At 47.4% G+C, this 14,610-nt stretch overlaps 1 protein-coding gene across 1 annotated transcript in view; it reads left to right on the top strand.

Moving 5' to 3' along the window:
• Window positions 1-14,610, top strand: part of supv3l1 (SUV3-like helicase) — a 50,133-nt gene that overhangs the window by 506 nt on the left and 35,017 nt on the right. Inside the window, exons 2-4 of the mRNA XM_073027170.1 lie at window positions 5,953-6,030; window positions 8,362-8,469; window positions 12,863-12,977. Coding sequence (XP_072883271.1) covers window positions 5,953-6,030; window positions 8,362-8,469; window positions 12,863-12,977 — 301 coding nt within the window. The remainder of the gene's footprint in view (window positions 1-5,952; window positions 6,031-8,361; window positions 8,470-12,862; window positions 12,978-14,610) is intronic.

The raw sequence follows: 14,610 nt of genomic DNA, 5'->3' as shown, positions 1-14,610 counted from the left end.
GGTTAAGGCCTGAAGTGGAGAGGAGTTGGTGGGGCTAGCGGGAACTGGGAGAGTGATGGTGGAGATGTGTTGAGCTGGAGTGGGGTGATGAAGATAAGGGAGGGTTGGAGGGGATTTTCACAGGGGTACGATGGATGTGGCGGGGCCAGGGTGAAGGGGTGGGGAGTTGTTGTGATGTTCAGTCCGGTATGAGAAAGGGGGAGAAGAGATTGCATAAATGGATAAACACGTGGTAGTTGATGGAAAAATGAAAGTGAAGGCTGGAGGGTTGTGGAAACTAGGAGGGAGGTAATCCCGTCTCACTGTGCAGCATGTGTGGGCTACACCGCTTCATAAATATTTCCTTGAGAAAGATGAAAAAAAACTTTTGTTCTTTGGTAAGCTCAAGGCTGATTACATTTTGGTCTGAAGAGCATTTTTTTCCCCACCATCACCCAATACAATTTGACTTCCTTATAGTTCAAGTGTCTCTGTCTTTGCCTCCGGCCCCCACTCCCCCCAAACAGTTCTTAGGGGTAAAGAATTCCAAAGAATCACAACCTTCTGAGAGAAAAATCTTCTGAGGATTTAAGTGGGTTACTCTTTTTATTAACCTATGACACCCCATCACCTAGTTTAGATCAGGGGTCACCAACCTTTTTTGCACAACGGACCGGTTTAATACTGACAATATTCTTGCGGACTGGCCGACTTGGGGGGGGGGGGGCGTTAATCACCACCGAAGTATAGTCAACTATAAGTCACTTATAAGTGGCTAATACACTCAATTTTGTTTCTAAAAGGGTTTATCTAACTAATTTAATATTAAACACGCGGTGTGTAGCGATGTGCTACACACAGCGCTGAAATAACGACAAGCAGTCGGTAAGTCGTTTCGAGACTAGTTTATTCAAACTTTGCGGCGCTGGCATTTAATCCCGAGCGCCTGCCCTCTCCAGGCGGAAATGACGTCAGAGATGCATTACCAAAGTCTCCCCCCGCACGCTGGCTATTTGTGAACCAGTTCGCCTGCGCAGAAAGTGGGTCGCCACATAACCCACCCACCCCCCCCCCCCCCAGAACCGGTGATACACCCCCCAATGTCCACAGTCTGGATCAGCCTCTGTTTGGGAGGTCTGCCTCTGCGCCGCGGTGCCTGAACCTCGACCGGCTGCGCCAAGTCCACATGGGCTGGTTTGAGTCGGTCCACCGTGAAAACCTCCTCTCTCCGCCCAATGTCCAGAAAGTACGTGGACCCGTTGTTGTTGATCACCTTGAATGGCCCCTCGTATGGCTGCTGTAGCGGTGCCAGGTGTCCGCCCCTTCATACAAACACAAACTTACAGTTCTGCAGGTCTTTGGGTACATGAGTCGGGGTCTGTCCGTGCTGTGAAGTTGGTACGGGGGCCAGGTTGCCGAGCCTTTCGCGTAGCCTGTCCAGGACTGTTGCGGGTTCTTCCTCTTGCCCCCTTGGGGCTGGTATGAACTCTCCCGGGACGGCCAAGGGCGCACCGTACACCAACTTGGCCGACGAGGCGTGCGGATCCTCTTTGGGCGCTGTACAAATTCCAAGCAGGACCCAGGGAAGCTCGTCCACCCAGTTAGGTCCTCTCAGGCAGGCCATGAGAGCCGATTTCAAGTGACGGTTGAAGCGTTCCACCAGTCCGTTCGACTGTGGGTGGTAGGCAGTTGTGTGGTGCAGCTGCGTTCCCAACAGGCTGGCCACAGCATACCACAGGCTGGAGGTGAACTGGGCGCCTCTGTCGGAGGTAATGTGGGCCGGTACCCCGAAGCGTGCTACCCAGGTTGCGATCAGTGCTCGGGCGCAGGAATCGGCAGATGTGTCGGTGAGCGGGACCGCCTCTGGCCACCTCGTGAACCGGTCTACCATAGTTAGGAGGTACCGCACTCCTCGGGACACTGGTAGGGGGCCCACGATATCCACATGAATGTGGTCGAACCTCTGGTGGGTGGGTTCGAACTGCTGCGGCGGGGCTTTAGTGTGCCGCTGCACCTTGGCTGTTTGGCACTGCGCGCATATCCTGGCCCATTCACTGACCTGCTTGCGAAGTCCGTGCCACGCGAACTTGCTGGAGACCAGCAAGACGGTTGTCCTGATAGATGGGTGCGCCAAACTGTGTATGGAGTTGAAAACTCGCCGCCTCCAGGCTGCCGGGACGATGGGGCGAGTAGCCGGTAGCCACGTCGCACAGGAGGGTCCTATCACCTGGGCCTACGAGAAAGTCCTGCAGCTGCAAACCCGAGACTGCAGTCCTGTAGCTGGGCATCTTGTCGTCTGCCTGCTGTGCCCCTGCCAGTGCTGCATAGTCCACCCCCAGCGACAGGGCCTGGACAGCTGGTCTGGAGAGTGCGTCCGCCACGACGTTGTCCTTTCCCGAGACATGCTGGATGTCCGTCGTGTACTTGGAGATGTAGGACAGATGTCGCTGCTGGTGAGCTGACCAGGGATCGGACACATTTGTGAACGCGAAGGTCAATGGTTTGTGGTCTGTGAACGCAGCGAACGGCCTGCCTTCTAAGAAGTACCTGAAATGCCGGATTGCCAGATACAGTGCTAACAGCTCCCGGTCGAAAGCACTGTACTTAAGTTTGGGTGGTCGTAGGTGCTTGCTGAAGAACGCCAGGAGTTGCCAGCGCCCCTTGATGAGCTGCTCCAGCACCCCACCGACTGCTGTGTTGGATGCGTCCACCGTGAGGGCGGTCGGATCGTCCATTCTGGGGTGCACCAGCATCGCGGCATCTGCCAAGGCTTCCTTGGCTTTAACGAAAGCGGCTGCGGCCTCCTTGTCCCAAGTAATGTCCTTGCCTTTACCCGACATCAGGGTGTACAAAGGGCGCATGATACGGGCTGCTGAGGGGAGGAAACGGTGGTAGAAGTTCACCGTACCAACCAACTCCTGCAGGCCTTTGACCGTGTTGGGCCGGGCAAAGTGGCAGATCGCGTCTACCTTGGCAGGCAGAGGTGTTGCCCCGTCTTTGGTAATCCTATGGCCCAGGAAGTCGATGGTATCGAGACCAAACTGGCATTTGGCCGGGTTGATCGTGAGGCCGAAATCACTCAGGCGGGAGTAGAGCTGGCGGAGGTGGGACAGATGCTCCTGACGACAACTGCTGGCTATAAGGATGTCGTCCAAGTAGATGAACGCAAAGTCCAGGTCGTGTCCCACCGCGTCCATTAGCCACTGGAACGTCTGTGCAGCATTCTTCAGGCCAAATGGCATTCGGAGGAACTCAAACAGGCCGAACGGGGTGATGAGTGCTGTTTTTGGGATGTCTTCAGGGTGCACCAGGATTTGATGGTATCCCCGGAAGAGGTCTACTTTGGAAAAGATTCTTGTCCCGTGCAGGTTTGCTGCAAAGTCCTGTATGTGCGGCACGGGGTAGCGGTCTGGAGTGGTAGCCTCATTCAGTCTGCGGTAGTTGTCACATGGTCTCCAACCCCCGGCTGCTTTGGGCACTATGTGCAGGGGTGAGGCCCATGGGCTGTCGGACCTCTGTACGATCCCCAATTCCTCCATCCTCTTGAACTCCTCCTTCGCCAGGTGGAGCTTTTCCGGGGGGAGCCTTTGTGCGCGGGCGTGGAGGGGTGGTCCCTGGGTCGGGATGTGGTGCTGTACCCCGTGTCTGGGCATGGCTGCCGTGAACTGCGGTGCCAGAATCGATGGAAAGTCTGCCAGGATTCTGGTGAATTCGTTGTCCGACAGCGTGATGGAGTCCAGATGTGGTGCCGGCAACTTGGCTTCACCCAGGGAGAATGCCTGGAAAGTCTCGGCATGTACCAGTCTTTTCCCTTGCAAGTCGACCAGCAGGCTGTGAGCTCGCAAGAAGTCCGCCCCCAGGAGTGGTTGGGCCACCGCGGCCAGTGTGAAGTCCCACGTGAACTGGCTGGCGCCGAACTGCAGCTGCACTGTGCGGGTGCCGTAGGTCCGTATCGTGCTGCCGTTTGCAGCCCCCAGGGTGGGTCCTGGCTTCCTGTTGCGGGTGTCGTACCCCGTCGGGGGAAGACGCTGATCTCCGCTCCGGTGTCGACCAAGAAGCGGCGTCCTGACTGTTTGTCCCAGACGTGCAAGAGGCTGTCCTGGTGGCCAGCCGCCATAGTCATTAGCGGCAGCTGGCCCCGGCCCTTGCAGGGTGGGCGACAACGGTGGGCTTTTGTGCCCCACCGCTGGTGGTAGAAACACCACTGTTCACTGGCCTCCTCACTCCTGCCTCTGTGTTGTGTGCGCCCCCCTGCCGGGCCTGGTCTGGTCTGCTGTTGGGCGCGTGGCCTGGTAATCTGACGGACGGACGCCACGCTCTCCCTCTTGGCTTTCCACAGCATGTCTGCCCCGGCCGCCACCTTCCGGGGGTCGCTGAAATCTGCGTCGGCCAGCAGCAGATGTATGTCCTCGGGCAGTCGCTCTAGGAATGCTTGCTCGAACATGAGGCAGGGCTTGTGTCTGTCAGCCAGGGACAGCATCTTGTTCATCAATGCTGACGGCAGTCTGTCTCCCAAACCGTCCAGGTGAAGCAGGCGGGCATCCCGCTCACACCGTGAGAGGCCAAAGGTCCCAATGAGCAGCGCTTTAAATGCTTCATATTTGCCTTTTTCCGGGGGTGACTGTATGAAATCCGCAACCTGGGCAGCCGTCTCCTGGTCAAGGGCGCTCACCACGTGGTAGTAACTTGTGGAATCAGAGGATATCTGTCGAATCTGGAACTGGGCTTCTGCTTGGCTAAACCACACACGTGGTCGCAGTGTCCAGAAAGTCGGCAGTTTTAGCGAAACTGCGTGAACAGATGAAGAGTTGGTCATCTTTGGTCCAAATTCCGTTTGGACCGTCGGGATCACCAATGTAGTGATGTGCTACACACAGCGCTGAAATAACGACACGCAGTCGGTAAGTCATTTTGAGACTAGTTTATTCAAACTTCGCGGCGCTGGCATTTAAATCCCTAGCGCCCGCCTTCTCCGGGCGGAAATAATATCAGAGGTGCATTACCAAAGTCTCCCCCCGTGCGCTGGCTATTTGTGAGCCGGTTCGCCTGCGCAGAAAGTGGGTCGCCACAAGTGCATATTTTCCTCGCATGAATATAGTGTTAAGTCAATTATAACTCACTTATAAGTCAATAGCATCATAACATTTTAAGTAACATTTGGATATTAAATACACAGTGCATGTTTTCCTCGAATGAACATATAAAATCATTTCCAACACACCAGTGAGAGGACAAGGTAAGGGCCGGAGGTCCCCGTGCCAGGGCCGCGGCGGTCGCAGTCCGGAGAGAGTGACCGACCGAGCGAGGAGTGCGACAGGGTGCATGCCTGCCCTCCTTGTAGGTAGTGCTAAAAGGTGCGCCCATCTGTCTGTGCTCCAGGCCAGTAGCAACGGTACTTCTCGCTGGCTGTGTGAGGTGTCCGGTTACCCGAGGCCAACCAGTGATCCCTGGCATGAGGGTATCACTGCGTTTAGGTGACTGATGACCTCGCGTGGGTGATGACCACGCGTGCGTTCAAATTCAACAGTGGGCGTGAGAGAGAATGAGGAAAGGTGCAGCTGACTCATATCGTTTCCTCGCGGCCTGGTAGCACATGCTTTGTAGTCCGGTGGTTGGGGACCACTGGTTTAGATAGCCCCACCGAGGAAAATGTCCTTATAGCATCCACCCTGGCAATCTCTTTCAGAAGCAGCTTCATTGAGTAATGGCTAAGGCTTCGTGACCTATCTTCCTTTTGGCAACACCTTCACCCACAAATAAACAAATGGTTGCGATATAATTGCACCCAGAGTCCTGGGTGTGATCCTGCAAAAAAGGCCTCATGTTTCAGCCGCTCTCTTTATTTTGACATATCAACCCCTTCCTTTGATTTAGAAATAGGTTGGTCAGTTACAGACGCATGAATAGAGTGGCTGTCTTTCACTCTTGGTGTTAAGTGATATGATAATTTCCAACGATTTTGTTTTTTTTTAGATGAGGCTCTTAAGGTCTTGAATAAATTTTACAAAAGAAAAGAGATGCAGCGGTTGGGAAATGAAAATGGCCTGGATGGTAGGTGATAAAAACCTTGTAGTATGCTATCTGCTTGTGATATATTGAATGTTGTAAGTTGATCTGTACTTTCTCCAAATATCTAGAAAGTATAAACACAAAAGCAGCTTCTTTGCTCCTTTGGACTGTTGGACTTTCTTTCTGGTTCACTTGAATTCTTTATCCAGGTTTACAATTGAATGTTTGTAGCTTTGAATCTGGTTTTAATGATACTGTTTGTTGCTATAAGCAAAGGCCCCATCCTTTACAGGGTTTTACAATAAATGGATATAGACAAACAATTGGATATTTGGAGAGTTTATTCGTTATATGCCATGTCAAATGACGTGGGCGATCACTGATGACCATGATTGTTCTTGGCATATTTTCTACAGAAGTGGTTTGTCATTGCCTCTGGGCAATGTCCTTACAAGATGGGTGACCCCAGCCATTTTCAATAGTCCATAGCGATTGTCTGCCTGGTGCCAGTGGTCACATAACCATGGCTTGTGATATGACCATCCACCACCTGCTCCCATGGCTTTATGTGACCATGATCAGGGGGCAAAGCAGGTGCTACACCTAGCCCAATGGTGACCTGCAGACTAGCGAAGGGAAGGAGTGCCCTACTCCTCCTTTGGCAGAGACATATCTCCACCTTGCCACCCCTATTTGGAGAGATGCTTCTTAACGAGCTCATCCTTCCATTATAGGCTGTGCTCTCCGCCCATCTGCCCCATCCCAGACTGTGAAGGAGTTTGCTCTTGCTGCCTTCCCACTGTCATTGTTTACGTGAAGAATGTCCTATGTTCTTTTCCTTATTTATGCTTCTAATCCATTGTCCTTTCAAGGTCTCATGAAAATTGCTTAGCCTAAACTATTTAAACTAGGACCACAGAATATGGTCGTTGTCGTTTGAGGCTGTGATGGGGACTTTAAGTTCCTCTCGAAGGATGTATCTTTCTTGAGAAACTCAAGGTCTCTAATTACATGCTCTTAACTTCACAATATTTAATGTTTTAGGATGGAGGAATAGTGTTGAAATTGTGAGTACTGAAAAGGAAGACTTGCTAAATGGGTAGATAAAACATTTTTGATACAGCAACCAGGTTCAGTCAACGCAGCCGGTAACATTGCAGAACTATGGCCTGAGGCAGTCAGGGGAAATTATGCTTTGAATAGGACTCAGTCCTGTCTACAGCATGAACTTGGGGATAATGGACTTGAGGCAGTTTCTCATTGCTCACCTTGTGGAGGGCAGTTATCTCAGTATTACTGTATGCGATACCAAAATCAGTTCTCTTTTACTAATTTCTCATAGCACTTACATTTGTCTCATTGCTTATGGTAGAGAAGTTGTACAAATTTCATTGCTGTTGATGTGGATGTCTGTTTTCTGCACCCTGGTGTTAAGCACTGTCCTGTCTGACTCATTGCTGTCAGTAAGAAAATGATTTCTGTTAACATCATTGCTAGGAGAGCTTAGTCTCATTGCCTAGCAGAAGCTTTGGAGCACCTGTGCCTCAGATTGACTCCCTCTGCTGCGTTGCTCACAATTTTGAATTTAACCTTAATACTCATAGCATTAGGGTCAGTAGAGGTGATATTTTCATTGCTTTCTGCAATGATCCTAATGACTCTCAGTGTGGGGATTATTTGTCGCTGTGTAGCACAGAGGTCAAATTGTTCTTTTACTGTTCCCTTGTAAAAAGGTTTTCTGAGTGCTGTTGCTTTTCCTGTGGACATAATTTCTTCCAGATTGTTTTTTCAGTGTCATGTCAGTTTTCAGCATTAGTGTTACATTTCAGCCTCCTTCTATGTCACTTTTCCTTTTGACATAGAAGAGGTGCTTTGGCCCAATAGAGACTCTGCTGGCTTTCAGCTATCCCATCATTACTTTCCTCACTTATATCCTTGTAATCCATTCTCTCTCACATTTCCTCTTTCATTATGCTGTCAAGCACCTACACCAAGATGTAGGTTACAGTGACCAAATAACCTGCCAGCGTGCTCATCATTGGGTGGTGGACTGAAATTGAAATGTCAAGACGTATTATGTTATGCGAGCAAAAGTTGCGCTTAAGGGCAATCTTGTTGGAGGAAAGAAGGGTGAAAGTATATTTGTTTAGAGAAAGTGTGACAGAACTTGGCAGCAGAAAATTGGTTGACAGAAATGAAAGTTAAGAATATTCTTGAAGCTGGAGCTGAACCTAGTTCTAAAAAACTATACTTCAGCAGGGGTGGTAATCTTAGATCTAAATTTTTTGAGATTGAGAGGAAAACAAGTAAATATTTTGTCTTTATGCAGGAAATAGGTTTTTTACTATTTTATATAATCCTTTTTTTTCATAGCTCGCCTTTTCCACCAGGCCTTCATTAGTTTTCGGAAGTATGTGATGGAAATTGATTCCTTGAGTGTGGATTTGCACATTATTCTTAATGATATCTGCTGTGGTGCAGGTAAGTGTTACCAATATTTATGCCTTCAGTACAGAATGTATTTCCAGCTATGGCACAAGAGATTTCTCTGAACGTAGGCTCAATGACATTTCTCTGAAATGAAATCATAACTAAAACAGAAATGCTGGAAATATGCAGACACAAGAGTTCAGATGCTGAAAATCTGGTGCAGCACGTAAAGGGTCTGGGGGAATTCTGTGGGTCAGGCAGCGTCTATGGAAAGTAATGTACAGTTGACATTTTGGATCGAGACTGAAGGTTTGGGAAGAAAGAGCAATACCTAGTATAAGAATGTGTGGAGGGACGGAGTGGAACAAGATCACAGGTGAAAACAGGTGAAGAGGGGAGTTGATAGGCAGCTAAGGGTGGGAATAATGTCCGACGCTGGGAGGTGATAGGTGGAAGTGACAAAGTGCTATAGAAGAATGAATCTGGTGGGGGACGGGTATCAGTGGAAGGAATATGTGTGATGGGCAGGTGGTGGGGGTAAGGAGACAGGGTGGTGGGGTCAGTGGGATCAAGGGGGATAAAGGAAAGGGACAGAAGGAAGTGGTTGCTGGAAGTTGGAGAAGTCAGTGTTCAGGCGTTAGGTCAGAGACTACCAAGGCAGAATATAAGGTGTTCTTCCTTCAAGCTACAACTGGCCTCAAACTGGCAGTAGAGGAGGCTGTGAGAAGGGGAAGTTGAATAAAAATAGATGGCCACTCAGAGCTCCTGTCCTGTACAGTGGATGGAGTGAAGGTGCTCGACGAAGTGGCTTCCCAGTTAGTTGGGTCTCACTGACTGTCTCATTTCTCAGAGACTGCATCAGGAGCACTGGATAGAATAAATAACAGCATAGGATTCACATATGAAGGACTGCCTCACCTGGAAGCATGGTTTAGGGCCCTGAGTGGTGGAGATGGAAGAGATGTAGGGGCAGGTGCAACGCCCAGCACAGTTCAGGGATAAGTGCCAGAAGGGGGATTGATGGGGGGGGCGGGAGGTAGGGGGGATTCCAGTGGATAGGGGAGGGCATAGTGTTCTTGTGGTGAGATCCCATTGGAGACGGCAGAAGTTGCAGAGAATGTATGTTGGGTGTGCAGGCCGGTGGGGTGGTAGGTGAGGACTAAGGGAACTAGAGGACTAGTGAGGAGTGAAAAGAGAACAGATGTAGTGGAGACAAGGGAATTGTATACTTTGCAAGTGACAGGGTGGGAAGAGATGTATTTGAGGTAACTCTGGGAGTCGATGGGTTTGTAGTAGATGTAAGTAGATATTCTGCCTCTTAGGGTAGAGACAGATCAAGAAAGGGGAGAGAGAGGTTCCAGAGTTGAACTGAGTGAATTTGAAAGCAGGATGGAAGTTGATAGCGAAGTTAAAAACTGAAGAGTTCTACTTGACTACTCCAGTGCAGTCATTACTGTCGTGGAGATGTGTTGTGGATCATTGTCACTGTAGGTTTGAAGTATGGATTACTCCATGTGACCAATGAAAAGGCAAGTGTAACTGGGGCCCTTGCAATTCTCCATACTGCATCTCTGGTCGGGGGAAAGTGAGGGAAGTCAAGAGAGAGTTGTTCAGGGTAGTACTAACATTCTGGCTATTGGAACCATAAATGAGGATTTTTGAACTGCTGGTTTTTAGCTTGTAGAGGCTGAGATTAATCTCCTTGGGCAAAGAAGGTTGGTAGAGAATTAGCATTTGGGTAAATTATACTTCACATTGTCATTCACTGGGGAGAATGGTGGTGGAGGGGTTCACTGATAATCTTGGGTCATGTTTGTATCAGTAAGGAGGAAATCATAGAGTCATACAACATGGAAACGAAGCCCATCGACCTGTCCGATCCATGCTGACCAAGATTTCCATCTAACCTGGTCTCATTTACCCGTGTTTGTCTCATATTCCTCCATACCTTTCCCATCCGTGTACCATATTTTAAATGTGAATGTGTCTGCCTCAGCCATTTCCTCTGGCAGCTCATTTCATATACAGACCACCCTCTGGATGAAAAAGTTATCCCACTGGTTTCTATTAAATTTCTCTTCTCTCACTCTAAATCTGTGTTGTCTAGTTCTTGATTCTCTTGTCCTGGGGGAAAAAGATTGTCTGCACTCGCCCTATTTTATACACCTTTGTAAGGTCACACCTCATTCCTCTATGCTTCATTGTATAAAATCTTAGCCTGGTCAACCTCTCTCCATAACACAGTTCCTCCATAGACCAGTATGCAGTGAAATTCCTTGCTCATGTAAGCTCACAGAGTAAACAGTAATGTCAGAAAAGTCTCCAGGCTGGATGGGATCTGGTCTAGGAAACAAGGAATGAAGTTGCTGGGGTTCTGAAAATGTTTGTATTTTTGTTAGCCTTGAGTGAGGTGCTAGAAGACTGGAGGGTAGGTATTGTTCTGTTGAGCCTTGCATTAATAGTAGGGAAAATATTGGACAACATTTCTAAGTGAGTACTTAGCTTCATTTAGAAAGGCAGGGACTGTTTAGGGTGAGTTGGATATTTTTTTGCAGGGGAAATCCCGTGTCACAAATCTGATAGGGATTTTTGAGGAGGTAATTAAGTAAAAGGCAGGACAATAAATGTGTTTATGAAAATGTGTTACGTGATAGACTGGCGCAGAAGGTTAAGCATTGGGGATCTGAGATGTTTTTACTAACACAGTCTAAAATTTTCTTCATCGTTGGTCGAGGTCAGTTGTGGAGTGTAAGTAGTGATGTGCTGTAGGGATTGGTGCAGGGACCTTTGTCCTATGTATGAGGTAGTTTGATTAGCGTGTTTGCTGATGACAGGAAAATTGGAGTTGTAGATGGAGATGAAGGTTGCCCAAGGGCACAGTGGGACATTGATCAACTGAAAAGTTGGAAGAACTGTGCCAGGTGGACTTTAATTCAGACAAGTGTGAAGTAATTCATCTAGGGGCTTCAAATACTGGCAGGACATGTGGTGGATTAAAAGGCAGGGACATTAGGAGTGTTGATGGACAGAGAGATCTTGTGGTGTAAGTTCATAGCAGATAGGGTGGAGAAGAAGACATTTGGCATGCTTCCCTAGAGGCATTGAGTGTAAGAGTTGGGGAGTCATGTTGCAGGTACACTAGGGGTATTGTGTACTTTTCTGGTTTCCTCTGAAGGACAGGTTTAGCAATAGAAAGAATACAGAAGAGGTTTGACGGGATGTTGCATTGCTTGGTGATCTTAGTTACAGGAGAAATTGGATGGGCTGGGTCTGTTCATTGGAGCACAGGAGGCTGAGGGTGCCCTTGTACAGGCTGATAAGATTATGAGCAGCACAGGTAGAATAGGTAATAGAGTCTGCTTTCTAGGGTGGAGGAGTGTAAAACTTAGAGGGTGTACATTTCAGATGGGGGGGATTTAAAGGAGATCTGAAGGGTAAGTATTTCCAGAGAGAGAATGGTGGTTAGATGGAAGGTTGACAGAGGAAGTGGTAGAGGCTGATGCAATTATAACATTAAAAGGCATTTGGACAGGTATTTGGATAATAAAGGGGTCCAGGCCTAATACAGGCAAATTGGATTAGCATAGTTAGGCATTATGGGCTGTGAGCCCATATTTGTGTTGTACGTTTTTGATTCTATGACAGGTTTAGATAACGTAGTCAAAAACACTTTTTTCATTAGTTAATAATGTAAGAACCTGGGGATATCGATTTAAGGCTTAAGCAACGATGTAGAAGGGTATGAGAAAACTTTATTGTGCAGTGGGTGGTAATGACCTGGAGCTCCTGCTTTTAGAGTTGTAGAAATGAAGACAATGATTGATATCAAAGGAAAATTGTATAGGCATTTGAGGGGAATAAAGTTTCTAGACCACAGAAAAGAATCAGGGCTAAGTGACTGGATTGCTGTACAGAGTAATTAGGGATCCCATGGACCAAATGGGACCATGCTGTAAAATCTTCGTGAATTTTGAAAGATCAACCTGAAATGTTAATTCTGTCTTTCCTTCTGCAGGTATTGCCTAACATGTTAAGTATTTCCAGCAATTTTTGTTCACTCTGGCATCCATCCACCATCTCACTGAGCCCAATCAGCTTTCTTTTCATTGGCTTTGATAGGCTCTGACACAAGTTCCCTTGTCCCCTCACCCAGCACACTCCTGTTGAATAAGACCTGTGAGGGAGTGTACCTCCTGTGATGCATGCCAGAATGAACAACACCTTATCTCAAGTCCAAATGGCAACACCAGGACAATCACATTTATTTTTTTTCAAAGTGGTATAGCATTTTTGCTGTTCTCCTTGCTATTATTTACACGGTGATTTAAAAGGTTCTTCATTAATTACTTCAATACTGGTCCAGGTCCTGGTGTATTGACTGATTTGAATGGAATGCTATGATATTTATCTTGCAAGCTCATTTAATGATAAAACTTGCTTGCAGGTCATGTTGACGATCTCTTTCCATATTTCATGAGACATGCCAAACAGATTTTCCCAATGTTGGACTGTATGGAGGATCTGCGTAAAATTAGTGATCTGCGATTACCAGCCAATTGGTAAGATTGTACAGACTTCCCACCTGACATTCTTCTTTCTCAAAAACACAGTGCTGAACCTGGTCTCGGCTGATTAGGTTGGTAACTATAGCCTTTGCTTTCGCATAAAGACTGTGCACTTCAATGGGAGCAATACTCACAACAAAATGCTAGAGGAACTCAGTAGGTGAGGCAGCATCTATGGATGGGAATAAACATTTATTATTAGTCTGCCTGATTCCTCCAGCATTTTGGGCATGTTGCTTAAGATTTTGAGCAACTGCAGAATTCCATGTGTTCAATGGGAGTCATTGAATGGGGTTATGAGGATCCAGAATTCTAGGGGTCTCCATTTTTGCAAGTTTGTCCTACTGCCTGCAGCGAAGATTTTTCCATCAAGGGCTTCAAGAGTCCACATTCCTGTCTCAACCCAGGTTTTTATTTTTGAAGGGATTAATAAATACAACCTCTAATATATCAACAAATACACTTAAAAACTTCTATAGTTGTACTGTGGAGAGCATTCTGACAGGCACATCACTGTCTGGTATGGAAGGACTACTGCACAGGACCAAAAGAAGCTGCAGAATGTTGTAAACCTAGTCAACTCCATCTTGAGCACTAGCCTACAAAGTACCCAGGACATCTTTAGGGAGTGGTGTCTCAGAAAGGCAGCATCCTTTATTAAGGACCTCTGGTACCCAGGGCATGCACTTTTCTCACTGTTACCATCAGGTAGGAGGTACAGAAGCCTGAAGGCACACACTCAACGATTCAGGAACAGCTTCTTCCCCTCTGCCATCTGATTCCTAAATGGACATTGAACCCTCGGACGCTACCTCACTTTAAAAAAAATATATAGTATTTCTGCTTTTCGCACGATTTTTAAATCTATATATGTGTACTGTATAAAGTACCGTAGATTCCGGATTTTAAGCCGCTACTTTTTTCCCACATTTTGAACAGCTTTGAACTTTGCGGCCAATAATCCGAAGCGGCTAATGCATGATTTTTTTCATGCCGCCTCGTAAACATTTTGCCTCATAACAGTAGACCAATAAAATTGATGAGTAGTTCACAGAGGTCCAATGAAATTGTACTATAAATCAAGCGCACTTTCACAATTAAATTATTGTAAATCAGTCATTTGTACTCACCCTCATCAACATGGAAAACACTCAAAGCATTGTGCTGCCTACTTAGTTTAAACTATATTTGTTTTCTGTACTACATCGCGGGATGCTATGACGTCACACCCGGTTTCGCGGTGTCTTGTGGGAAAATGCCGGTTTGCGATGAAACGGGACGGAGGGGGGGAGCGCATTACGCGAGCGGCTTTGGATCTGAGCGAAAACGCTGCTTTTAAGTTAAAGGTGATCAATAACTTTTCCTGGTAGGCTGCAATATATATATTTTTTTACCAGTCGTTAGGAGATATTGGAATGTTGTTCAGTAAAGAAGTATACGCAACGTATATTTAAAAGTAGCCGCGTACGGGCACGGTTCGAAAAAAAGCATTTGCAATATGTATTTGTTTTTGTTACCATATGGATTTAATTAAAAGTTAAAAAAATCCTCACGTGTAATATCTTTCTGTGTAAATATCTCATATTACAACGTGGGACACCTGCGGCCGAAAATCCGGTGCGGCCTA

This window comes from Hemitrygon akajei, chromosome 23, assembly GCF_048418815.1.
Source record: "Hemitrygon akajei chromosome 23, sHemAka1.3, whole genome shotgun sequence".
Classification (NCBI taxonomy): Eukaryota; Metazoa; Chordata; class Chondrichthyes; order Myliobatiformes; family Dasyatidae; genus Hemitrygon; species Hemitrygon akajei.
The sequence above is the reverse complement of the archived record's forward strand: the minus strand, read 5'-3'. Positions and strand labels throughout refer to the sequence as shown.